Source organism: Apostichopus japonicus, chromosome 22, assembly GCF_037975245.1.
Source record: "Apostichopus japonicus isolate 1M-3 chromosome 22, ASM3797524v1, whole genome shotgun sequence".
Lineage (NCBI taxonomy): Eukaryota > Metazoa > Echinodermata > Holothuroidea > Aspidochirotida > Stichopodidae > Apostichopus > Apostichopus japonicus.
This window is the reverse complement of record NC_092582.1, coordinates 26,306,081-26,332,561: the sequence shown is the minus strand read 5'-3', so window position 1 is coordinate 26,332,561 and position 26,481 is coordinate 26,306,081. Positions and strand designations below refer to the sequence as shown.

The 26,481-nt window shown below is 37.0% G+C and overlaps 1 protein-coding gene and 2 long non-coding RNA genes across 6 annotated transcripts; 1 reads left to right on the top strand and 2 right to left on the bottom strand.

Moving 5' to 3' along the window:
• Positions 1–894: 894 nt before the first annotated feature.
• LOC139963709 (uncharacterized) lies at positions 895–12,589 on the top strand. Its single transcript, XR_011791741.1, has 3 exons — positions 895–1,685; positions 2,339–2,395; positions 12,463–12,589. It is a non-coding gene; the product is annotated as an uncharacterized lncRNA (long non-coding RNA).
• LOC139963704 (uncharacterized) lies at positions 10,695–16,472 on the bottom strand. Of its 2 annotated transcripts, XM_071964790.1 has the most exons (5): positions 16,453–16,472; positions 13,847–13,977; positions 12,446–12,642; positions 11,337–11,484; positions 10,695–10,938 (listed from the first exon to the last, which is right to left on the bottom strand). In XM_071964790.1, the coding sequence occupies exons 2-4, from the start codon at positions 13,869–13,871 to the stop codon at positions 11,359–11,361; spliced, it is 348 nt and encodes a 115-aa protein (XP_071820891.1). In that variant the 5' UTR covers positions 13,872–13,977; positions 16,453–16,472; the 3' UTR covers positions 10,695–10,938; positions 11,337–11,358. The 2 variants fall into 2 exon arrangements, with proteins under 2 accessions (XP_071820891.1, XP_071820890.1); XM_071964789.1 differs by lacking the exon at positions 16,453–16,472 and having other exon boundaries at positions 13,847–15,094.
• Positions 16,473–18,641: 2,169 nt separating this feature from the next.
• LOC139963903 (uncharacterized) lies at positions 18,642–23,846 on the bottom strand. Of its 3 annotated transcripts, XR_011791794.1 has the most exons (4): positions 23,604–23,846; positions 21,787–21,963; positions 19,490–19,863; positions 18,643–18,737 (listed from the first exon to the last, which is right to left on the bottom strand). It is a non-coding gene; the product is annotated as an uncharacterized lncRNA (long non-coding RNA). The 3 variants fall into 3 exon arrangements; XR_011791793.1 differs by lacking the exon at positions 19,490–19,863 and having other exon boundaries at positions 18,642–18,737; positions 23,604–23,836; XR_011791792.1 differs by lacking the exon at positions 18,643–18,737 and having other exon boundaries at positions 18,744–19,863; positions 23,604–23,838.
• Positions 23,847–26,481: the final 2,635 nt, after the last annotated feature.

The following is a 26,481-nucleotide window of genomic DNA, read 5'->3' as shown; positions in this document are numbered from 1 at the left end:
TTTCCGCCTCTATAATGACTGGAGTAAGTGGAGTGTTTTGTGCAACTTTTAATGTTGTTTGTTGCAACTTTTAATGTTGTTTTTATTTCCAGTATCTGAGACGCACATAGCAAACATTTTTCTTGCTTGTATTATTTTAGTGCTCCACTCAGATAGTGTCATAGTTGTCCCTGGAAAATGCCGAGAAAATGCACCCAACCCCCTCTTCCCACACTCACTTACTTTTGTGTAATACTACCATATTAGTCTGTGTATGCATGCAGTTCTGAGAAATACTGTTGCATGTGGGTAGTAGTTTTTGCAAGATAATAGGTCCTGCCAAGGGGCAATGCTGTGTACATAGGCCTAAGTAAGACTAAGCCCAATTCCTAGTATTGAATTGTTTAGTGATAAACCTATGACATCATAACCATCATCGCATGTCAATCTGGCAATTGGATCTATCGTTAGGGATACACTTATATTTTGTAAATAGGCTTTAGTCATATCGCATCCGAAAGGACGGCCGTAGTCGGTCTAGGGGCCTAGGATAGTTACATTCAGGGTCCAGTGAATAACAAGCAGCTGGGCAGACGACACTAGTAAAGTAATTAGATTCCTATTTACTTGCTTTTACTATCGCTTCCTAAGAATTACCTGTGTAACTACCGTCCACTGCCACATTTGGATGATTTTGGCACCCAAGTGCGGCACACGATATCACCATTTCGAATGATAATGTCAACTTCATCACTTTAGTTATGTCAAAGACGTAGTGTTTGTGTTACCCGCAGCTACTTCTTGCCAAGTGCCATCAGTTGGATTTCCTTTCATGTATCAAACTATCATCATATGTCATGACAAGCTTCAATGTTCAACGTTTCAAAAACCCCTCCATGCCACCTTGTGGGATAAACATCGCTTAAAAATGCCTATCAGATGTATAACGCTGAATTAAATTTCAATGAAAGTTATGCAGAAGTTTCTTTTCTTCAGTATTCAGAGTGTGAGAGAGAGCCAAATTGCAGTAATTAGGTACATAAGTGAGGAAACAATCACGGGAAGTGTTCACTCTTCATTGCCACTGCTGTACAATGTCCCCGTTCTGCTACCACTTCTGCCCAGCCCTATGCTCTATTCTTATATTAGTTCTTAAACCTGCATTGCCATTTACCCACAGCAAGAGGGTTACTTCACTGTCACTTTTTGGAGAAGTCGTGGCAAAGGAAGGCCTCGAGACATTGCTGTTCACTTTACTGAGTTCACTTTTCTTGCAATTTCATGATGACTTTGAGGAAGAGCCTGGATACTAGCTACTTTGTAGCATGAAAGCTTCTCTCCTGCAACTGAGTTGATAAAAGAAAGCTTTTAACTTCAATATAATACAAAACCTATTACAGTATACTATAAGCCTATAGCTTTAGCAGGGTTTTTATTGTCCAAGCATATATTTTCAAAACAATTGGCGTAATTCGTTAATTTGTTTTCTCTTATGCAGTCAGAGTATATTCCCTTAAATGACACAACAACAAAAATGACCATGACAACCTTCCACTCCTTCATATCTCTACTTATATGCATTCTTTGAACTGCATTGAATGTCATTTATATTCAAAACTATTGAGGTGTATTTGTTTCTCGATGTTTAGCCATTAGGAAATGAAGACGAAATCACAGGAAGTAGTATCAATGAAGAACCTGTTGCAGTAATTATTTTCTTTTTCTTGTCAAGAGCATGATGAATGCCTGAACCCCCCCCCCCCCTTACTCCTTAATATCTCTACTAACATCAATTCTTGAAAGTGCATTGAATTTCATTTATATTCAAATCAATTGAGGTGTATTTGTTTTCTCTTTAGCAGCCAGAGAATGAGGAAGAACCTACAGACAGTGATGTCAGAGATAACTCTGTAGTACCCATAAGTTATAAGTTTTTGTTGCACTTGTTTTCTATTCTGTTGTTTGAGACAAATTTGTTAGGTATAAGTAGCAGACATTTATGGAAAGGGTCTCACCTGTACACTAGCTGTCTTGACCACAAAGAAAATATATGCTCTGAAAGCCCTTTCTCTGAAGAGTTAAGGACTGTATTTCTTTGGAGGTGTGAGTGGGGGGTGGGGGGGGGGGGGGTGAGGGGGAGGTAGCATGGGATTGGCTAGTATTCATTTTGTTCATGGCTGAGTGCCTGAATTTCTTGCTGGCTCACCAGTCAAAAGTTGACTGACTGTTGGTTTAAGTGCACTGGTTTGAAACCAAATCTATTTCACATAAAATACACTTTTATTTAGTATTGGCCTTTACTTTACAATACTCTTACGTTATACTTAATTCCAATCTGCATATTTCTAATTTTTTCTAGGTAGTAACCAATGACAATTCCAGCTTGGAAAATATATCCTTTTTTGGCCTTTTGAAGGTAATCGTTCTGCTTTGTTGATCATCTAAGAAAGATTCATCAATAGAAATTAAAGCTGTGTACAACAGAGCAATATAAATCATGCTCTGACAATTAATACTGTAGTTCATTTAACAGCCTTTACTGTATATTAACTTTGACAAAGTCTTGCTTTTATTTTACAGTATTGATTGATTGTTTACTTGGTTGATTAGTTGGTTATGTTTGATTATTTGAATACCTATTTTTATTGCAACCCCATTAAAAGAAAACATTTAATAAAATGGATAAATCTAGGACTATGTCAATGTGTTAAAAACTACAAGATATCTCTTTGCAATTGCAAAGCAAGAAGGCAAATTGAAAAAGCTTATGTCAATTGAGCAATAGGATCTATGGTACATGACCCTAACCTGCTAGGATCATCTTAAATAAACTTAATGTTGACATTGTAATAATGTGTCAGAACTCATACATGCTTGCTTCATATGTTATTCCATACAGATAGCAATTATCCCCTACTCATAACTTAATCTTAATCCAGTCCCATGATGAAATGTTGAAAGGAATAATATATCCTAAAGTATTCAGCAGAAAGCTGACAAGTCAATACCAAATAAATTTGAAAAAGGCAAAAAGAGTACTGCATAGAATCCAATAGTAAAGCACTATAGTGAGGTTGATCTGTATACATCTTTTTGCCATTTATAAATGCATTTGGGATTTCTAGTGGGTAAACTTCATGTTCATAGTGTATATATCTGATATCTGTAAATGTTTGTTCATTCATTCAATTACTTTTAGAAATTGTGTATGCCCAGTGAATTAGAATACTCACTGCACCCCTGTAAAATCACATTGAGAGCTGCCTCCTCTGTTGATTGCCAAATTTTGTTATTGCCCGCAATACTGAATGTGCAGCGGTTAACATAGACCCTTTTTTACCCTGTTTGTAATGGGGAGAAACATTGGGGCTGTGAAAAATTACCCCTTGGCTTCTGTTTGTAACAAATGGCAAGGGGAGGGGATGCCTTGTCCTTCATTGCTCTGTACATTAAGGTCAAAAGTAGCAGTGCTGGACATTTCACAATTAATATAGCATACGTAATAATGTCTCCCCACTCCAAAACATCTCCCCTATCTCTTCAATCTCGACCCTACCCCTCCTCTAAACCTGTTATGCAGACCCAATGCAAGATTACATTGAAAGTTTCCTCCCTTTTAGATTGCCTTATTATGTTATTGATCACATTCAATTGATGAAGAGCTAAACATAGACCCCAATTATCCATATTTGCAATGGGCCACAGGGATTCATTGTGGGCCATCAAATGTTCCTCCAGCTGCATGGCTACCATCTGGAAGCTAAGGGTAGATTTCTTGGTGGTCCTGATTTATCCCCCCCTCCCTCTTATCCTTCCCTCCTTGTTTGGCTAAACTACAGGATATATCCCTACCCTACTTTTCTTCTTTTTATTATCTAACCGATTTAATTTCACGGTAGTATTCTAAGATATACTTTTCTAATATACCTTTGCCTATATGTAATAATGTTAACCTACTCCCAAATATCTTTGTCACATTTTTCCTTTAATCTCTACCCTCACCCATTCTCCATGCTCTTGTATGCATGAACCAATGTAAAATCAATTTGAGAGGTGCTTCCTTTATTGTCTAATTTGATATAGCGTTGTGCGGTAGTCGGATTTCACACAACCGGTAGTGTTGCAACATGAATACCGGTATCGTAACTACAACCGGTATTTTCCTCAACTTTCATCTACGGTTCAAAGCACTTAGTTACGAGACTGTCAATGTCATACATTCAATATGCATAGCCTAAGCTATGTACATACTCTTACACGCACGTTTATAAATAAAATTTAAAAATATAACACGCTATATTAGGGCCTTTGTTTTTTAACATACACTTCCAAAAGAAAAGCACAAACCTTGGAAAAAAGCAACCCACACCATCCTTCATTCATACTATACGTACGATATTAGATTAACACGTTCGCACGTGGATTAAACTTGTAATCCATACACAAACATAAATTGGGATTTCCCCACTATTCCATGATATTGGAATAGGGCAACCCCTTCAAGTTCAAAAGTTCACAATGAAAAGTTTTTAACTATCAACAAGTCACCACGTGTTTGGAACTTCAGACGATTAGAATATAACATAGGGGCTACGTAAATACGGGATTACAAACTACATACATAAGAATAGTACAGATTTATTTTTATCGTTAATCGGCTGTTGTTTACTCCAGGAAATATACTTTGAATACATGCAATATCAATCTTTCGTACAAAAGTTCTTAAAAATTAAAAAAGTAGCGAAAGATAAATATAAATGACATCGTGGAACCCCCCGTATTAATAGACGAATCCATTTCATTACAGCATCAAAATCTCAAGTACTGCACTGCTGTGTACCAGTACCGTATCCTAGGTTATAATAATATACAGTCCCGTGCGAAGATGGATTTAAACTGGAGATACTCCCTGGATACTCCCTGCGGTTTTGGCTCAAAATTTATAAAATCGTTAAAATTATTACAACAAAATGAGGTGAAATGCATAAGGGTAAGATTTTGTACATGGGAACCTTGACAATCATCGTTTGAAGGAAGAATTATAAATAACGAAAATTTCAGAATAACTTTGAGGTCCCGTAACATGTTGAGCGCAAGTAACGTTCGATATTTATTGTAGCCTAGGTCCAAATTACTAAGTGAAAAGTTGATTTGTTAATATATAGCCTAGTCTAGGCAGGTACGTAAGTTGATCAGATATTATTCAAACTAAGAACACAGAAACCAGAAAAAATTGTGTTTTGTTTTCTTTATTTCAAATAGTAACACGTAGATATTTTTTATTATGTCCGGGATTCCAGGGAATGATACCGAAACGAATGTAATAACCAGTTGTTTTCCCAATACCGGTAGTAGTTACACATTGCACTGTGATCGGGATTAGTCAATACCGGGATCGGGATACCGGGATTCACTTGACTACCGGGATCCCGCACAACCCTAATTTGATAACTGCAATACTCAATGTATAGAGGTTAACATAGACCCCATTTTACACTGTTTCCAATGGAAGGAGCGGAGGGGGGTGATCATTGGGGGCTGTGAAATGTAACCCCAGCTGGCTTCCATCTTGAAGCTGAGGGTAGACTTCTTGGTGGTCCTAATTATGTTTTAAAGTCTTCCCTGTGGATGCTCTGCCTCCCCCCCCCCCCCCACCCTTGTTTGTCCAAGCTACTGGGCATATTCCTGCCTTGTCTTTTTTCTGCCTAAGGAATGAACAAATGTCAGTGGTAAACAAGGGTTTGCCTGAGTGTCATGGTGACAAATACTCCCCTAAGATACTACAAAATCTTTGCCACTCCAGTAACTTTTGGAGGTGATAGATACAAAATAAATACCCTGTAATATATCACCTTGCTTGTCACTTCACAAAACATGTGATTAAATCTGACATTTCACATGAAAGAAGAACCAGATTGCACAAATGCACTGTGGTTTCAATGATGAAAGATTTATAATCAATAGCATAACAATCTGACCTATATAACGATCTGACCTACTGTGTGGTGAGGCTGTACAACATACAGTAGATCTCAATAAGACAGAGAAAGCATGTATAAGATACTATCCATATTGAAAGCTCCTGCCCTAATGTAACCACTGATAAGTTTCTTGAACTCATTGTGACATATTAGCTTATTATTTAGCAGCAAGCTACCTGTTGAGATATTGAATAGACAATTCCTCACAGCTTGATCCATTTGACCTCCACCAAAATCATGGGCTCCTTGAAATAAATTTGATACACCTATATACTTACCATGTATGAAATAGCTTCAAGCTTCTCTTCTTGAGATATGTTTAAATTAGGGCTTTCACAGTTTAAAACTGTTGACCCTAACTGACCTTTTACCTTCACCAAACTGAAAGGCTACTTACATTCAATGTATTTCATCCACATATCAAACATGAGATAGTTCTTTAGGTTTCCTTTTTAGAGATATCTTGTTTATGAAGTTTTTACAATTTTGACCTCTGTTGACCCCCAAAAACCTCTGACCTCCACCAAAATGTAAGAGTTCTTCCACTTAATGTGGTAAACCGATATTCTATGTATAATAGATATCTATGTATAATAGAATAGATTCTATGTATAATAGATAATAGATGTCCACGCTTCTCTTTGTGAGTTATCGTGTTTACAAGCTTTGCTTCACAACACATACACATGCATGCATCACAACCGCTATAAAGGTTACGATTATCATCAAAACCAAAAATGATGAAATGCAATGCTTGTTGCATGCATATGCAAAGAATTTTCTAACCACTGCAATAAAGATAGAAATGAAGTAGAACATGACAGCCAAACCACTAACCCTCTTGGTCGCAGGATGGATGAACAGCTTCATCACGCGTCTAGAGCCTTGGTCTTGATCCTGGTCTACTATTTGACTATCATGACTCACAGACACTGCAAACAGAAATTACAGAGAAAAGGGAACAAACACAGTGAGCGAGCACATTATATAAAATTGATTATATTTGTGTTTTTTTTTTAAGCTTTGATATGTGCAATTCTGCTGCCGACATATTAACATTCTGATCATGGTCATTACCGAGCTACAGAATTACAATAAGCCTGAGTGTAGTACAGTCATTTTGCTCCAGAGAATTTTTAACAAATGGTCAACTTAAACCAAAAGGTTTAGATCTTGAACAGGAAGTAGAATGACTTGTGCTGTAAAATCGAACAAAAGATATCATTAAAAAGTATGTTATATCAGCAAACTTTAAGTTCGATATAAGTTTTGTACGTACCATGTTCAGTTGCTGATAGGCAATTGGCATTTGGAGTTCTAGTTGCATTGCTGGAAGTACCTTGTGAGGTAAAGCAGGAATGTTTCCGTTACAATGATTACGTTCTCACGAGAACTTACACACACTATAAGTATATACAACAATATATGGACAATATACATGTGTACAGTCATGAGCACTATTACAGGACGAAAAAACAGCAAGTACCCTAAGCCCAGGGTCAAAATGTTTATGTAGTGGTGTAACTATAACATACCACTATCTCTATTAAGGACAGACCCCTCCCTCCTCCATTTCAGTGAATATATTTCATTGTGATTATTTCCCTTCAAGTGGGTACTGTGTGTACCTACCAGCATGTATCATGTGACAATTTCAATGAAGTTCTGCAGCAAAAATACCCAGACACTCTCGTCCACCCCCCTCCCCCCCCCCCCGCCTCCACTCTTATCATGTTTATAAGTGTTCAAATTGTCCTGCTTAGCTTTATAACAGCTGCTGACTGTAAATGACGGTAAAAAGCAAAAGGATATCTGCTCACTGAAAGGTATAACACTAGTTTGCCTCGTGAGCTGGCTTTACTAGTAAGACATACAAATAAAACAACAAACTTACGGATGGTAATACTGTTTTTGCTGTGTAATATTGCTTGCAGATCATGGACTCCATACACAGACGGTCGTTTACAGGTAATATCAGGTGGCAGACCGTCTACCACCATATTCCCCATAGCAAGCTGCTTGTAGCTCATTGCTCTCCTGCCCGTACCTGCATCTGTGATCATATAAACCAAACATGTGTCCTTAAAATGTTGCAGGCATAGCAATGTGCCTTAAATCAGATAGCTAGTAACATAGTTTACTAATTCACATGATAAACTCAAGTTCATGCCTCCATCCAGCTAACAGTGTAATATTAAAACACAAGAACTGTTCTATTCACTGGAAACCTTCCCAACATTAAAGCTTTGTAAGTTTCCTTAGTTGAACACATTTTAATTCCTTTTAATTACATAGCTGGTGGTTTTTCTACATCCTCTAATCCGTTCAAATTTATGTTATATATTTTCACTTCCATTATGACACATTGCATTATGTTATTATGGGACTCAGTAAAACCTAGCACTTTCAGACAAAAAAATTCCTATTTTCACAAACATTGCTAAGCGCTCAAGTGACTGTAGGTCACTGTAGGTGTAGATGTGCGGAGTCGTTTGAGGAAAACCTTCGATCCAGCTATTCACTTCAGTACGGCGCTTACATTATGCCTGTACAACACTCTGTCATATATATACTGTTAGTATCCAAATGCCAATGATTTGTGTAGTAGGATGTTGCCAATACACCTTTTAGAACTGAAGATTTAGTTTCTTTATGTTTCCCAGTCATCAAACCGACGACAAACGCTGCAGGCTTTGGATTTATTTTGTAAGGAGAACTCGCAAAGCCTTTCTCACTCCCAGGTTTCCCACCGTATGCGGGCAAAAATATGTTCAGCACAGAAATGATGACTGGGACAGAGGATACATTCTTCCGAAAGGTTTCCTTGGGACGAATTGGCGTTATGTAAGATATTTACTTCTAAACTCAGAATTTTTACCTTTTGGTATAAGCAATATCTTTCATACACCAGGCTGACTGTTCTTTTCATGTCAGTTAGTCATATCCATAGGCGTAGGAGGCAGGGGGCTGGAAGGGGGGCTGCAGCCCCCCCAATCATACGTATTTGTGAAAATTCTGGCAATATGCTGAGAATTTTTTGGCACCTACTGAAAGAAAAATAAATTGCAATGTGTTTTTCATCATTGTACTTCCATCATCCACTTCCCCCAAAATGGTAATAACACGGCAAATGTTATTGGCATGCGATGTAATTACTGATGCATGCCTACATGTTGAACGTGTGCGAAGCGCGAGAAAAATTTTGGGTATATTTTTCCAGCAAGTCGTTACAGCCACCCCCCCCCCAATCAAATTGGCCTCCTACGCCTATGGTCATATCTAGGTAAATCCAGGTTTATACGACTGGTTATAGACAATGGGGATGAGAGAAAATATGACTTATTCATCCAGCGAAGAGTTTAAGCTTTTTTATTTACCCTAGGAAGAATAATGGGCTATACTAGATGGATACTTCTTTCTTGCACAGTCTGATTAGTTCCATTTTTGGGCCTTCTGTTAATGGAGATTGTCATCCTTATTGGTAGGCTGGAAGTATGCTTTGAATATTTGGCATGTTTGCTATACCATTTGAAATTATCCATGCCAATTGTGCTCGAATACCGTCCCCTTGCGCACCTCCCTGTAGCCCACTCTCGTTAATCTGTATACAAAACACGTCAAGGGCAGTGTCTACGCAGAGGCCCTCTAAAGGTTGTCTCCCTAATTTTGACATACAGTATGCAACTCATAAGCCACGATTACCTAATTGTTATTCTAATGTGCATACTCAATTGTTTAGCTTCAGCTGTGATTTATCCCATAAGTGCAGTAAAAAAAGATCACGTTACAAAAGATAGTTGTACGCTGCTACACAAGAAGGTCCTGTGTGAGCATGTATATATTTTCCTGAGACGGTAAAAGTTATTGCATTTTTCACTATTGAAACTCATAAAATGTGTAACAAGGAATCCATCAGGCATTTTTTTTCTGTGGTGTTCCAATTTCTTGTGTATCTGCTTTTGTGGAGTTGTGACTTGCTGAAAGCCTTATACTTTATGGCAGCAAGACTGAGACATACCCCACAAAGCTTTGTATTTCTTGGATTCAACTGCATCCACTGACCGAAAACTAACTGCAAACACGATTAATTGCAACAAAAATGAAGAAATACCTGAAATGTTGATATTTTTCACAAGGTAGGCATTGGAATTGCGGCAAGACCTCAATATCATACCGCACACTATGTAAAGTGGCCTATAATGGCAATGAATCTTACAAAATATGATCAGTCATTGAGGCAGGTTTGTAACCATAATTTACTTGTAATTGAAGAACTGCCAACAAAATGAGTTCAAGTAGCCATGTGTGAACAATTCTAACAAACATTTCTTTCTCTTGTAGCTGCATGTTTATTGCAAGACTGAAGTTAAATAAATGGCTTACTTTCTTACGAGAAGTACGAGGAAAGTCCATTGTTATTGTTTTGCGTTAGCGGTACACATTGCAGAATGACGACACACGGTGTCCTGTACGTTCATTAGCTTGTACGCATCACATTTCTGGTCAGTGAGAATCTGCCAACTTTGACATCAAATTTCTCTAAATTACTTTCTTTTTCAACTAAACAGAAACCACAGTATTGTTTGTGTAGTAAATACTTTACTATGAGCCGAAAAAATGGAATATTGCATTTTAATGTCTGCAGCTCATAATAATGATGAACAATCAATATTGGGCAGCTAATGTAAGTAGAGTACTGTAAACAATTGGGAAACTGATTGACTGATGTTCCAGTTGTTTGTATTTCACTCAGCAATTAAAGAATGGAATTTGACTTTATCATATAAAAAAAAATCCTGTTCATTGCTAATGAGTTATAAGGTGACAATGAGACAATACTAATATTTCTCTCCCAAGATGCAATCGATGAACGTGAGTTAGTCAGTTTCACTTACAGTATTTATCATTAAAGAGCTCCTGCACGCTGGTACGTAGTGTTGCACGGGTTGCTTCTTTAACAGGACCATCAGCATACCCCCTATTGAATGAAACAGAAAGAAAAAAACAATCACAAGTTTAATCTACCTTCAAAATGAATGTATGAAAAATATAAATATAAATATTTCCTCATATGCAGTTGATTTTTGTTGGATAATTATGCTACTGTACAAAACACCACTTAATAGATTTGACTTCTACTGAAAAACCCATTCATATTACTGCTGTGGTGTTAAAATTCTCCTTACTACTTCAAATTTACATCAGCAACTCTTTTTCTTTTCTTGGTTTGCTAGAACTTGAGAGGGATGTTGGTCGGTAAGATGGATGAAGTCAAAGCAATCTGACTTCCAGGCATTTAAAGTCTCTATGCCACAAAACTTGACTAATAAATAACTGCAATGTATAGTAACTCAACACTGAAATTGTTGTGCATACCTATAACACTCAGCCCAAATTTTCATAAGAGTTCTACCTCTTTATCTAAAAACTTATGGCCTTCAGTAGTTCCTGAACTATGGAGATTTTGCTCGGTATCTATGGCAACGAACATTGCTTCAAAGTCCAACTCTTGAAGATGAAAACACTGGAAAGAAATGAAGAACAATTATATTATTCCCAGTAATACGAACAAACATTAAAGCACCCTCAACAATCTAACACACACTCAAACAGATGTGCAAAAAAAAAGATGTAATCCCTTTTTGTTTTCCACCACAATACCCCAATTATAATTCATTGCAATTTTCAGGTGCATTATTGAATTGCTAGTTATTTGAGTCAATGATATCATAGCGGACATGCTTGTAACATCTACTGATGAAAGAATACAGTAACTGGAGTTTACATGCAACATCACAGAGTCAATCTGCTTCACTGGTTATGACTTTTGTGGTAAATTTGATTGTGATTGTTGTTTTTTGGTTAATACTTTGAAATATGACTTTGCTGTTCTTCAGTACAGAGCAGAAAATTCCCTCACCCACTACTACTGAAATCACATCACTCTAGCTTCCTAGTTGGATATTAATAAAAACAATAGGAACAGTGAAGATTTTTCCTCTGCGTTAATTGCAATGATATCACACTAATATTTCCACTTTTATTTTTCTATGGTAAAAAATGTGGAGGTACGTAGCAGTTCCATGCAAGTTCTATCATATGGGGGAAATTGGTTGGAGTTTGCGCCTTAATTCTTATGTCAAGTGTGAAGTGCATGGGAATGTTGTACTAGAGTATTTTCACCGGTAATGAAATATAGAGAAACATAATTTGGCATAGTCATTGGAGTCCTACTCAAGCAATAAAAACATAAGTGAAAGACTATTTAATTAGCAGCCATGATAACACCTGCAATGTCATACCTACAGATGGGAGTGAAACAATATGCAGCTTTAATTTTTTGCTAATTTGCATACAGATTGTTATATTCATCAGTCTTCCACTGAAATATCTGCAGTATTATACCTGACATACCATGAAATTGTATGTATAAACACTCTCACTGCAAATGAAAGCCTTTGGTTACTGCTAATTCAGTGTTTTACCATTTTCTTGATTTCAGTCAAAATGTGCCTGGCCATGACCTTCTTATGCTCCTGCCTGATTGTAGCACCTTCGGCTTCCATCCTATTTTTGTCATCTGCTTGCTCTTTGTATCTGCTGACTTCTGGTGTACCCTTGACTTTCTTCCATGCTTTATTGGCTTTGTTAAGGGTTGTACCCTGGTTTTCAGGTGATGTTGCTGCAAAACAAAGAAAAATTGAAGATTAACTCATTTAGGCAATGGTGATAAAAGGCAGCTCAATGTCAGTATTTTATCCAGATAGCTGCATCCCTAAAGGTGGTTAATTACTTGGAATTCAGACAGAGAACTTGTTTCATTCAATGAAAGTACCGAGTGTAGCATATATAGACCACTCCAGACAACATTACACAGTATTACTTGACTACTTGCATGCAGATCTATTGTACACGTTTGTACCTGTGCAGGAGACAAACCCATATCCTACAAAACATGCATGCTTACATGTAGCACGATATTTTGAACACAAAATGACTTTAAGGGAACCCCTACACGACTTTTGATCAGCTGGCCTCAAGTAATTAAATTCTCACAAACTATCAGGACTAGAGAACACTATGAATCTTGATCAGGCATTGCAAACTAAATATAATCACATGTTAATAATCCGCTCTAGAAGTAGGCTCCCATTCAAATACTTGAATATTCCAGGCATATTTATGACACATCATAAGCCATACATGACCTTGATCACAAACTCATGAACAGCACAGAACCCAATCATCCAACTTCATTAAATTTTATTCAGTTACATTGGACACTGAGTGAAAAGAAGAATATTTCCAAATTTGGACACAGAGACAGGCTGACAGACAGATAGACTTATGTCAGACAGACATTATATCCTTACCTTGGTTGCATATAGGTGAACATTGTCATGTTGAGCTGTGTATGAGCTGACTTATGGTAAAGAAATCATTAGAAGCTCACCACTTTCTCTTGTTATGGCAATTTAGTAACCAACACGTCAACCTACATTGTGTTAGTCCTGTGTTGGATTTTAGACTATGTGGACTCCTACCCCAGTCAGAAAGTGCAAACAGCTGGATGTAGTACCACCATTATGATCAGTACTAGTACCACATTTCCTTAGTTTTTTTTCTTTGAAATATCATGGCATGCATGCTAACAATCTATGTCACAGCTAACCAAGGAAAGTGATTTGGGAAGGATAGAAGGGGGGGGGGGGGGGGTGGGGTGACGCAAGCCACCTCCTTCAAAACCACCATAAAGAAGGCCAATAGTAAAGCTGGATGTTTGCTCAATTCTTCTAACAATAAAATTAAAAGGCTTGTGACTTGCATCAGAAACAAGGTTGGGTTTTCTTGACTACTCAAATATCATGAAATTCATATCTACCTACCATGTTCTGAAATATACACTGCCATGAAGCAGCTATATGCATTCTTTTTTCCTGGGTTTTAGTGAAGGTGCTTTGCTGAGGCTGCCAAATTTTCTTCTGAGTTGCTTTGTTTTTGTGTTGTCAATCCAGTTCTAATAAGATATATAAAAAACAAACGGTATGTCAAGTGTCATTCAAACAATTACAAACAATTCAATAAAGTATGATCAAGTCAGAAGCTAAATCCAATTTAGTGATGGCAGTGGCCATGGACTGAACATTCCTGGAACATTTCTTCATGATTGTCTTTCAACCTTCTCAACTATTGAATGCAATTTTTCATCGTCAAATTAATAAGACAGATTTGGTCAACTCAGCTTACCAATATTTGGCTCATCAACATCATGGTAGCTGATGGCAATTGCCATGCGTGGCAAGCATTGAATGAATAGTCACTGATGCAAGTGTAAGTTACAATTGGTAAACAGTGTAATCCATACAAAATCCAGACAGGCCTTAAATATGCTGATGTAGCACATTATGTTGCCAATGAATTTAAGTGAAAGAAGGTTGAAGTCAAAGTACTGTACACTTCGTTATAACGTAATGATGGGAGATGTAGGTTTAATGGAAAACAACTTGACACGCTGCTGCTAGACTTGCTTTGCTTAATGTAGAGTACCAAAGGGGCAAACACATTTAAGCCTTGCAAGGCCCCCAGCATTCTACATACTGGTAGCTGAGATGATGATTTCTTAACCTGAGCTCTGAGATATCCTGATAGCCTGATTGCTGCAGGCTGCCATTCAATGATATAATTCCAATGAACCCAACTTATGTAAATTTTCAAATCAATCTGCTAACTCTTTATTAGGAAGACCCAAACATAACTTCTTTCACAATGCGCTGGAAATACATTCAGCTGTGACATTTCAGGAAATGGCCACAGATTGAGGTAATTTGCCTCCACTATACACAAAACATACAACTACAATATATGAAATAAACAAAATTTCTCCATTTACAGTGGACCCCCTGAAGGAGTTCAGGTCCAGCCTAAGAGATCCTAAGATTATGGATGGTAAATTTGTTCTGCAGTTCAAATGCAGATCTGAACCATCAAAAGTTTAAAAACCTTGTGTTTGAGGAATTTACAAGATAAGCTCTGCAAAGGGGTAGTAGATCCCTAAAAAAGCTGTTCATTCATGACCACAGATCAACTGAGACCTGTACACAAATTATGTGACATAGTTTGATACATATGGCAAGACAGCTGCATAACATTTTCTACTTAATTCCAACGGCATGATCACACACTGGGGATCTAAGAGTAAGCAGGATATTCATGATAAACTAGCCTTTTGACAGAACATCCAGTGTAGCGGGGGGGGGGGGGGGTCTGTGAGTCATTGAGTACTGCTCCTATGGGAAATTAAACAGGGAGTGTTTCCTACAGTATATTGAGAACACCCAGACAAGTGCTATACAATGTGTCCAGGTAAGACCTATTTATGAGGTTTCTGAGAGATGCAGGAGTGATGACCTCTGATTTTTTTCCATTTTGGTACAAAACTTATCTTTTTGTTCTGTAACATTTACACTGTAATATCCTTGCTAATCTGTATAAGAAATGGGTATCACATTACTGAAAAGGAAATGACCACATATAAGGTCAACAAAATGTACCTGTATACATTGGTTTGTGCTGTGGATCAGCAATGAGGTCCCACTTACCATTGAAAGGCTCAGTTCTGGTCAGTACCAAGAAATGTTATATGGTTACGAGACATGAGTTGGCAAAGAAGGTTTGCACTGCATGCACTTTAATGTGCTCTAATCAGGTTCCAGTAATTGGTGTTTCAGATAAAGTTTAAATTATGCAAAGGCAATTAATTCTCACTCATGCATGCTGATGTATACTTGATACAGGCTGGGGGCATATGGCTGTTGGCTACATGCTTACTCCTACACCTTAGAGAGCTATCATCATTTCAAACATTTTAAACTCCTTAGTGATAAATGTAGGCAAACACGATGTTAGTTCTTGAACATCCCATGTAGGCCACTGCATAGCCTATGATAACTGTAACCAACTGTCATTGTCCATCTATTGCAATTGTGGGAGGAGAAGCATATTTTGTGTTTACACAAAATGGCTGATGACTCTTACTGTAAGAGAACTTTGATCTAAGCTTCCTGAGCACTAGTAATGCCCCTAACGTGGTGATCACTGTGATAAATTTTCACAACCGAATGCAGGAATAGTAGCATTCAATATGTAGTTATTGACAGACGGATAGGCAGACGTACATACATGGTAGATAGACGGACAGATGGGCAGACCGACAGTCAGACAGATCTCTAGACAGATAGTTTCAGATAGATAGATCTGAAGTTGAGCGATGTCTACGGCGGATACTAGTATGAGCTAAGAATGTGACGCATATTTTCCTCCTACACGAAATTCAATTAATACAACAATGTGCCACAACGAATTCAAGATTTAGAAATCACTCTGAAACCTAGATTAACTCTACATTGTGAATCTGTTTCCAATGGTAAGGAAAATACATTACGTATTGGGCGTATTGTGTTCCACATACAGGTGTTAGAGGTACAGTACGCACCTTAATGTGTCCTTCGAATTGACACGCAATATCATAAATGACATGATAGTATAATGTAGTGCCACCAACCAACTTCTTTAACAGTAGTGCCGGGTACAGTATGTATACCTGCAAAAGGAAAAAAAAATTACCTAAAAGTGTTAACATGGAAAAAGCTGCTAATATACCTTTCAATTCTTGTGCCCTCTTAGGACTTGAGAGAAAATTCTTAGTGTTAGTTCAAGGCTTAAAGGATGATCCTTATTTAGAATTACTGTGGAAAGTACAGAGCTCATTTCATACCATGGCAAGACCATTAATTAATACAAGACTACTTTTGCAATATAGGGTGCTAATTTAGGCCAATAATGCAGATCTTCAAGTACAAATATAATCTAAATCTACATCAATATTACCAGTGATTAGCTATGTATGACCAAGTGATCATGGAAGGCTGTATACCTATGTTCACAATGTGTACGTACAGTAATATATAATAGGGAATCACCTGTGCGTGTACTTGTGAGAGTAACTATGTTGCGGAAATGGAATTGCAAACTGCAAGTCGATTGTTTTGCCAATTTGCACACATTACATCATTCACCCAATAGATGTGCTCAAACAAATGGTGCTTTTAGTGAGAAACTGGTGAATATTAAAAAGTAGATTTGTACAAGCAGAAAACATCAAAAGGGGACAAGTTTCACTTCCAGGTTAGAAAGAGAAATAAGAACTATGAGGACAATGTATCAAAAATTTCCATCAGAAAATGCTTTAAATTGTTCACTAGAATTATCCATTCCCTTTTCATGCTCGGGATGAGTAAATAAAATGGCATGATCAGAAGCAATCTTTGCTACACCAATTTCTCAGACATACTAAATATACAGCAGTTTGATATCCGTGCAACCACAATGGCCAAGTTACACCACATAAACAGTAATACATGTGTAAATACTACAGAAACCAATTACATACAACTTGACGTGCAGCGTAGGGAGGGCATACACTTTACGATACATGTGCAGGCTTCTAGGATGACAAGATCAATGAATGCATTAATTCGATTGTGGATACTGAGTGTGCTTTGCACCTTAGATGCATCATATCATCACTAAGGAAAGATGTTAACATCTCTAAAAGGCTATAGTAGTTGGGTCTGAAGAAAGGCATAGTCTTCAAATAAAAAGAGGGCAAAGAACAGCAGTTCCGGACTTCATTCAGGAATGCTCACAACAACCACCAGCATATCTCATTGTGTTCATGTGATGAATAACCTTCAAGAGTTACTACAAACAATGCACTAGTTTCTGAAGTATGCAAACTAAATTTCATTCCTGATAGTCAAAGAGTTCTTGCAAGTTGAGTTTGACATGCAAATGTGCCAAATAGGTTTGAAGTTTTGGTTTACATCACATGAACTTTACTTACATCATCATAAATCAAAGCAACACAAACATTATGCATTTGCACTATGCCAACTAATCCATTTCATCAGCTATTGTCAAGGAAGTGTATGTGGCACAGAGCCCATGAAAGGATATTTCAGTAATTATATTCCTTTGTTAAAGATACAATAACTTATGGAATGAGATTATGTGAGAAATAACAGTAGCTGTGGCCTGTCTATCATTGGATATCTTGGTATTCTCTATTAATGCTCAACATTTCATAGTTGTGACACATAAATTAGGCTTAAAATATGGCAGAGGATCTTGAAAGAGTCAAAGATATGTTTACAGAGCATCTGCACTATGACAAACATTTAACAGGCTTTAAATCTTGCGGCCATTCCCAACCACATCAAATTGGCATATTCAGACCAAGTGGTTGAAAGATCCTAAGCTATACCCTCAAACTTGCCCATGGAAGTATTACTATTCAGTGCATTACCAAACATGGCTACTACTGTAGGGTACTGCAGTGCGATTACAAGGTTCTTTACAAAAATTGACTGAAGGAGCACAACACCCTGTTCCTTGTATCATGGATGCAAAAATAATGATATAACTTCCTGATCAACAAATGTAGCTAGCTGATAATATCTTAATTTGATTGTATTATAACTTGTTTTTTTTTACATCTGAATTAAATTTCTCACTCAGAGTAAATTATAAACTTTTGACAGAACTTGAGTTACAATCATAGCCAGACTTGATATACTCACCGTTCACCATGGCGCATTTACTGGGTTCAGGGGGTGCGTATACAGTGTGTCCCAAATTCCCCAGTGAGTTTTAATCACGAAATAGAAATAACGGCCAAAGGTCAATACTTGGTTTCCACTGTCTGTATCTCAAGGTAAACTGTCAAGATAAAACAATAAAGGCCATTCAAAATAACCAAGAGAGAAAATGCATACACACTTCTTAAAACTACACCATTAATTGACAATGTAGCCCTTTAAATCTGAAAATGTTCCAGTCTGAAGCTCGCTAAACATGGGAAGAATAACTCAAATACCAAGGAGGTAAGTATTTTATAAGGCCCCAACCCAACATAAATGTCCACAAACCGCCCACCCTTGCGGTTCTCATGAGCAAAACATTCCCTCTAAATCATGTCTCCAAGGGGTTTAACCAAATGTAAAATTTAATGATATCTAATAAATATAAGTGAATCAAATGACCACTTACAGTAGGCTAGTATTATCCCCCAATAACGAAATAGTTTTAACCCACTAATAATTACGGCCTTAAAATTCGATGAAATATAATCACGGATCGGCAACTGATTGGCAACACAATGACTAGACTGCTTACTCATCAATAACTCAGCGTTAACGGTACCGATACTCGAACAACAGCAATTGTGGGTCAAATAATTAATAGCTAAACGGGCAGGGCCTGTGGTACATCGTGAAATGCATTGGGCAAAACAATGGTAGGGGCACTTGAGGATAAACCTCGAGAAAAGGTAAATAAGATGAAATCAAATCAGATAATCGCGAATCTGGTAACTACGAAAAACAACTGTATATAAATGTGTAGTAAGACTGGTACTGAAAGCGATTCAGCCAAACGCAAATCTATCTCAAAATATCACCAATATCACTTACAAGACTGTGATTCTTTGCACGTGAGGTTGACATTGGACACTCAAATATTCCGATCAGTGTAAAGAGTAAGTTTCAAACTATAATTTAACCTTCAAGTCGGGAAAGACCTGAGTTTTGTGAGATTGTTGTTTACGTCTGTATATCGTCTCTATGCGGGTTGTGTTTCGCAATCTCGGTGGAATTTAACGAGCGCCAAATGTTACAAAATAAGTGCGTACTGAGTACGATGTAAGGCCTGGGCGGACACCCGACACTGCGCATGCTTAATGAGGAATACCATGTCTACATGCACAGCCGAAGACACCCTTTGATGACAATTTTGCGGATTTGTTCTTTGAGCGAATTGCATTGGCTGCCTGGAAGTTGCTACAATCCTAGAGATATGACACAAAATACAACAAAATGTACATCAAAGGAGATTGCACATTTCAAATGTGGCTAAAATGAATGTAGTTGAAAAATAACTCAAGAAGTTCAATAATTTTAAAACAACTGAAAGCAAGAGAACACAAAAGAAGATAGACTCGAGTGCACCAACCAGGTGCAAAACTCAAAGACATACTCGTTAAAAGGATTGTCTGGTGGCCCAAAGAAGTTACCTTAAAATATAGTAAATAATTTTCCAAACATGTTGTCAAAGTATGAGAACGCTTATGTTGCGCTTGACGGAGAAACGATTTTTTAAACGTTATGGATAGACATTTCAAATATGATTTGAACAGTACAATACGTGACGTCAGCTCTGCCATAGCAGATTGCGTCATAACCCACCCTCCGCACAGTACCTATACGGTAATCACAACAAAAACAGCATTTGTATACAGATAAATTTCTTCCTTAATTTCCGGTGAAATTTCTTAAAAATTAGATATGTTTTCAAAAACTCCTTAAGCCGCCATGTACTTGAGCGGTGGTTCCGTGGTCTTTGAGTAACAGAAGGTAAATTTTAACAGCAGACTCTGAGTTGTTCAGGCTATACATCGCGCTATCCAGCGCCAACGCGAAAAATGTTCGCATGTAGGCTGTACTCAAATGTTGACAATCGGACAGTTCTGCAAAGCCTAAGCTTCTCAGTGCTATATTCTGCTCTGACAACGATTCGATCAATTTCTTCAATAATTTCCGGTGAAATTTCTTATAAATTAGATATGATTTAAAAAACTCCTTAAGCCGCAATATATGTAGTAGATCGGTGGTTTCGTGGTCTTTGTGTAACACAAGATAAGTTTTAACAGCAGGCTCTTCGTTGTTATACATCGCGGTATCCAGCTCCAGCGCGAAGAATGTTCGCGTGTATAGGCTACTCTAACGTTTACAATCGGACAGTTCTGCGATGACATCGATCCCGCCAAGTTTCATCTTTCGGTTTAACGAATACTTTACAAGTTTCCTTTTACTGTTAATTTGATCCGTGAATTTTATTTCAGCGATTTCGAAGAACAGTTAATGAACTGTGGTTTGAGTGTGAGTGTACTATGTGTAACGCTATACAAGTACACCAACTGAGCATCATAGTATATACGTTCGCGAGTATGTACGTTATATATATGAGGCAATCCAATGTGCTTACACGTGAGTTAATTTGCTGCGGAATTGGGAGTGCTAACTTCAAGTCGCCTGTTTTGCCTATCTGCAAGCACTACGTCAATCACCATATTGAAGCGTTCGAACAAACGGTACTTTTGGTGAGAACTGGTGAATTTGAAAACCAGATTTCTACAAGAAGAAAACGTCGAATGGGGACAATTTTTACATGGTTAGAAAGAGAAAAATAATAACTACAAGGACAATGTATCAAAATCTTCCACCAGACAATTCCTTTAAGTAGATTGCAAGTGTAGGCATGCAAAGATAACAATTATAGTCATTTGAGGGCAATACCTCCGTTTAGTTAGATAAAAGCCCCCCCCCCCCCCCTCCTTTTTTGTTCGAAATGGTCAGGTTGCCTGCAAAAGCTGTACCATTTGAGCTGATCAGAATTGCAGATATATGGTAGATTTCAGATGAGATAATTTTATGTATATTTTTTGGACAATGAATACAAATACTGTGTTTCAACAAGAGAAAAGTTCAAACTTCTCATTTCGGACAAAAAAACCAGAAGGTCACTCCCAGGTCAGCAACAGAGTTAGGTCAGGAGGACAAACATTCTTGTTTAAGAATGTGAGCTCATCATTGGATACTACATCATTAACTGATCATAAATATCTGAGCTTCTACCTAGGCAAAAAGAAAATACATGAACTTTGGAATGATAGCATGAAAGTCTTTGTTTTCCAAGTGTGTAAGTCTCCTACCATAGTGTCTTCTTTGTTCACTTCATCAGATTGGTAGCTGTCTACAAAAGAATTAACTTCTTTATCATCAAGGAAGTACCTTGTAGCATGCTTCGGTGGCTGTGAACTTGTGCCTGAGTTGCTCTTTCTGACAAGACCAAAATTGGCATCAAAACTGACAAAAATGTCCCCCTCTTCCTATTAGGGGAGTAGAAAAAATGTAAAATGAAAGATTACCATAAACTGTAAATGAAATTGACATATGTCATATACTGCATATAAATAGTGGTGGGATCAACATAAACCACATATTCACAGACACAAACCTCTTGATAAAGATGGTGAGACAAACAAGATTGATGAGGGATTATGTATTGTAATAGGCTTTAATCCATGCTATTCTGTCCTCTCAAGGGATTTGAGAAAAATAGTACTATCCACTTATAATATTTTCAGGATTCCAGTTGTTAAGTGTGCAAACAAAGCATCATTTAAATTTGGAGAGAGTGCAACAAATCTACTTTTTATGATTGATTTAAAACTGAAATGGTCTATGTATGTTTATTCCAACACTGTAACTACATACAGTACAGTATGTTTTCATGATAATATATTATTTCTTGTTACTTTTTTAATATTAGCAAGGCAAAAAAATAAAGCAACATTTTGCATTTTGTCGCCTTTTTCCACTTTTTTGACATGTCCATCAAGGTTTTTACATATATCAATCACAAAACAGCAAACTAAGATATTAGCCAAGTATTTCCCTGCCAACAGCGTTACTTGGCGAGTAATTAAGGAAATTTGCAGATAATGAGAAAAGTGTCCTCCGACAAAATCCACATTTAAAATTAATCGCATACAGTTCCCCCAAAGCCACTAGTTTGAATGCAACCAATCAGGGATGCAGGTTTAGTTATGAGCCATTGCTAAAAATAGATTCAAGACTTTGCATTGGTACAACCAGCGAGTTGTTATGGCACTCCCTGGTACAACTGCCATATAGACTGTACACAAATCAAGCATAGTGTTATATTACGTATTGGTCTGTGCCGTTCGTAGTGTTTCAATATTCATATTATGGGCAGGTTTATTGGGATCCCAACGGAAAATATCTTTGAGAAACACAAAGTTGAAAGTTGTAAATTTTTTCGACTTTTATGCCACCATTTGAAGTAAGATGTGAATAGATAAGATTGTTATGTATGTCGTTATGGCATTGTGGAGTCAATGAGGTTGAGAAAAACCATAGAAAGGATGCAAACTGCTGCTTTAAGACACCCTGTGATATGTTAAAAGAATTCTCAAATTTGTGAAGGACAATTGGTGATGGACTTCAGCAATGGTTCTCCTGGTGTTAGCATGAAATATCTTTGAATGAGCTGTCACAAATTTTTAGAGTATGCAATTAATATTCCAAATAAAAAGTTCACTGTACATAGAGACATTGAAATTTGCACTAGAGGAACATTCTAGGCAATAATCATAACTTCAAACATTATAGAAAAGCAGAATAGTAACATTTGTATTTATTTGAGCTGTAGCAAATTTAAAGCAACATTTTTGCCCAAAATTGACAGCTGAGAATCCAATAAATTATTAATAACAGGGAAGGGGGGGGGGGGGGGGGGGAAGTGAATGCTAAAGACACAGAATGATGCTTAAAGTTTAAGTATTTAAATATTTCTTTGTACTCCACTCCTTAGATCAGGTAAGGCATCGTCATCGTTATTGAAGGATTCCTGTAATGCTATTATAACTTGCCAGTTGCAAACCTTTGTATAAATTTAATGCATGTGTTAAGTAATTTGTATGATTAAATTCAGGTTTCACGTTACCTTTGGACAAGCGGGACAAGATGTTCCAACATCTATATCGAGACCCTCTCCTTGTAGGTGGCTGGTCAAAAAGTAAAAGTGACGGAATTCCTCAAAGGGCTCATCTGTTAAGGTGCGATACAGGTAGGATATCTGAAAATTCCAAATGTTAGTCGGATACAATTTTTGCTTGTAAATGAAGATGTGCTCACTAAATGACTGAAAAGCAAGCAGCACATAACTGTTGGTCAATAAACTCCTACATCAATGCCTGCATGTAAACTCATACCAGAATATCCATGACAATCAAAGCTAAGATATGTAAGTATATCCTTTTGGCTGTTTAAACTGTGTAAAAACAACTTTTTATTTTAAAAAGCAACTTGAGACAACCCTTACCCAACACGAATAACTATTAAGTATTCGCTAAGTATTCGCTAAGTATTCGAATAGCTGTATAGTTGGTAGTTCAAAAATTTAAGCATTCAGACTTTAGAATAACTAACTGAATACTTCAAATAACTATTCCAATAGGTATTCGAATACTTCTTTCCTTCGAATGCTTAGAGAATGCTAAATATAGCTATTCCAATAAGTATTCGAACACCTATTTCATTGAATGCCTATTCGAATACTTATTTCCTTTTGTAAGATGGTCAGCTCTTACATAAAGTTTTGTTTTGTACCATAGTTTTACTTGTACATTTGTACAGTATATTTGTATGTTGTCTTGTGGATTAAAACCTCTACACTTCTACCTCTTCTAGGTTGCTAGGCAACTATCTTGTTCTTCCTGGAAATTAGCTCTCACAGGAAATGGGGTCTGTGTGTGTATATTTTAGTAACAAAGGGAGTTTTGTGAGGGGTTTAAGGAGTTAGGCAGTTGGCTATAAGTATCTGAGCAAGGCAGTTGCAAAAGAAGAGAAAGATAGTTTTAATGGCTGGATAGTTTGTTTTAAACCTTAATTTACATAGTTCAAGTTAGTGTAGTCCTTATCATTTTATGGAAGTTGTGATATTCAACTGACAACCTGGGACACTATTTTATTATAAAGGATATTATTTTACAATAAAGTATATTCCGGGACACCATTTCTTATAAAGGACTTTATTTTACTACAGAGGATATTCACATTATTTTACTGAAGGATACCCTGCGACACCATTGCTTATAAATTGAAGGATAATACTTTGTTGGGATCGGACATTCATAATACCATTTATTGTGTTCAACTCTTTCTGATGTTGTGGAATATCTGATATGTTGTGGAAGATATGATGTCGTAGAATACTTGATGTCACCAGCAGGCCAACTCACCAGAACAGACTTTTAAATTAAGTGTATTTACTTTAACATTTGGGTGTGACCTCACAACAGTAAGTTATTTTATTTAATTCTTTGACTGGGCCCAGATCAGCTGAATATTGTTTGTTATTCATAATTATAATTTCTTTTGATCCAATCCGGTTGAGTTTTCCAGTTTTGATGTATCTGCTCTGTGTTTGGTCTTCCCACCAAACCCAGAGTTCTCTGATCAAGAACAAACATTTATTTTCAGTGGCTAACACCCTTACACTTTGAACAGCGCAAAAATATTTGAAATATACCGCGGAGGATTTAAAAGCTGAAGCGTTTCCAAAATTTCATCGATCATATTCATAAGACCTACTGTTTTAGTATTCTGTGCTTAATACTCCATTTCAAATAGATATTTACTCCTTGTGAATGTTATTCAACTTTTAATAGCAGATTTAATCAAGAAGCTAGGACAACAAGCTGGCCAAATTCCTAACTCTCCTTACTTGGAACTAATTAGCATACAAGTATTCAATAAGTATTCAAGTAAGTATTCAGAAACCTGTTAAGCCTTCATAACATAACTAATTAGCATACAAGTATTCGAATACTAGCGAAGAAGTATTCGAATAACTATAAGTATTCGTCAGAGCCGAATTATTTAAATGAGCGAATACTTATATGTAAATGAGCTAAGTATTCAAATAGCTATTCCAAAAGCTACTCGAATACCTATTCGAATAGCTATTCGAAGAGCTATTCGCATACCTATTCGAATACCTAACAGGTATTCGAATACTTAACTCATTTACATAATTCGGCTCTGACGAAGGCTTATAGTTATTCGTATTAGTATTCGAATACTTATTTTGTACTGTGTGTTATATGGTAGATTTCTGAATACTAAGGAAATCTTTGAATACTTATCGAATACTTATCGAATATATTCGTGTTAGGTAAGGGAAGAAAGCGAGCCATCTAAAGTATTAAATAAGACATTTGTTAGATGCGGTGGAGTCCCCTATACATGTGTGCTCAACTTCAAATGGTTACTCACTGATAAAACAATATCGTATTGCTTCCTGGGAACATCAATGTGCAGTCAGTATTACGATATGTTGAATTCTGATTCGATAACCTAAAATTCTTACCAACAAAAATTTCTATTTCAAGACCCAGATCTAGGGGGACACAACAAGCTGCAAAGTTTACTTCATACTCACATCGTCATCTGCTATTCCATGTAGCCACTTCAATGATTGGCATATAGACTTAAGAGAAGATTGCATCTCCATTGTTGCAATCCATTTTAGCAAGCAGATACTTATTGCACAAATTGGATTCCTTGGACTGGATGGCCAATAACCACATCTCACAAGACTCTCTGTATCATCTGTGCAATGGCAAAAAGTCACTTGAACAGAAAAAGCCATTCCTGTAATGATTATAAAAGGAAAAGGGAGGCATGCTTAAAAGCACTGAAGACTCGCGCACAAAGAAATATCTCATGCCGGTAATCTGACCTAGTTTCGAATGAGGTGTAACAGAAGAGTTAAGCACCTGCACCATTGATCCCAGAAAATACACACACAGCTTGCTACC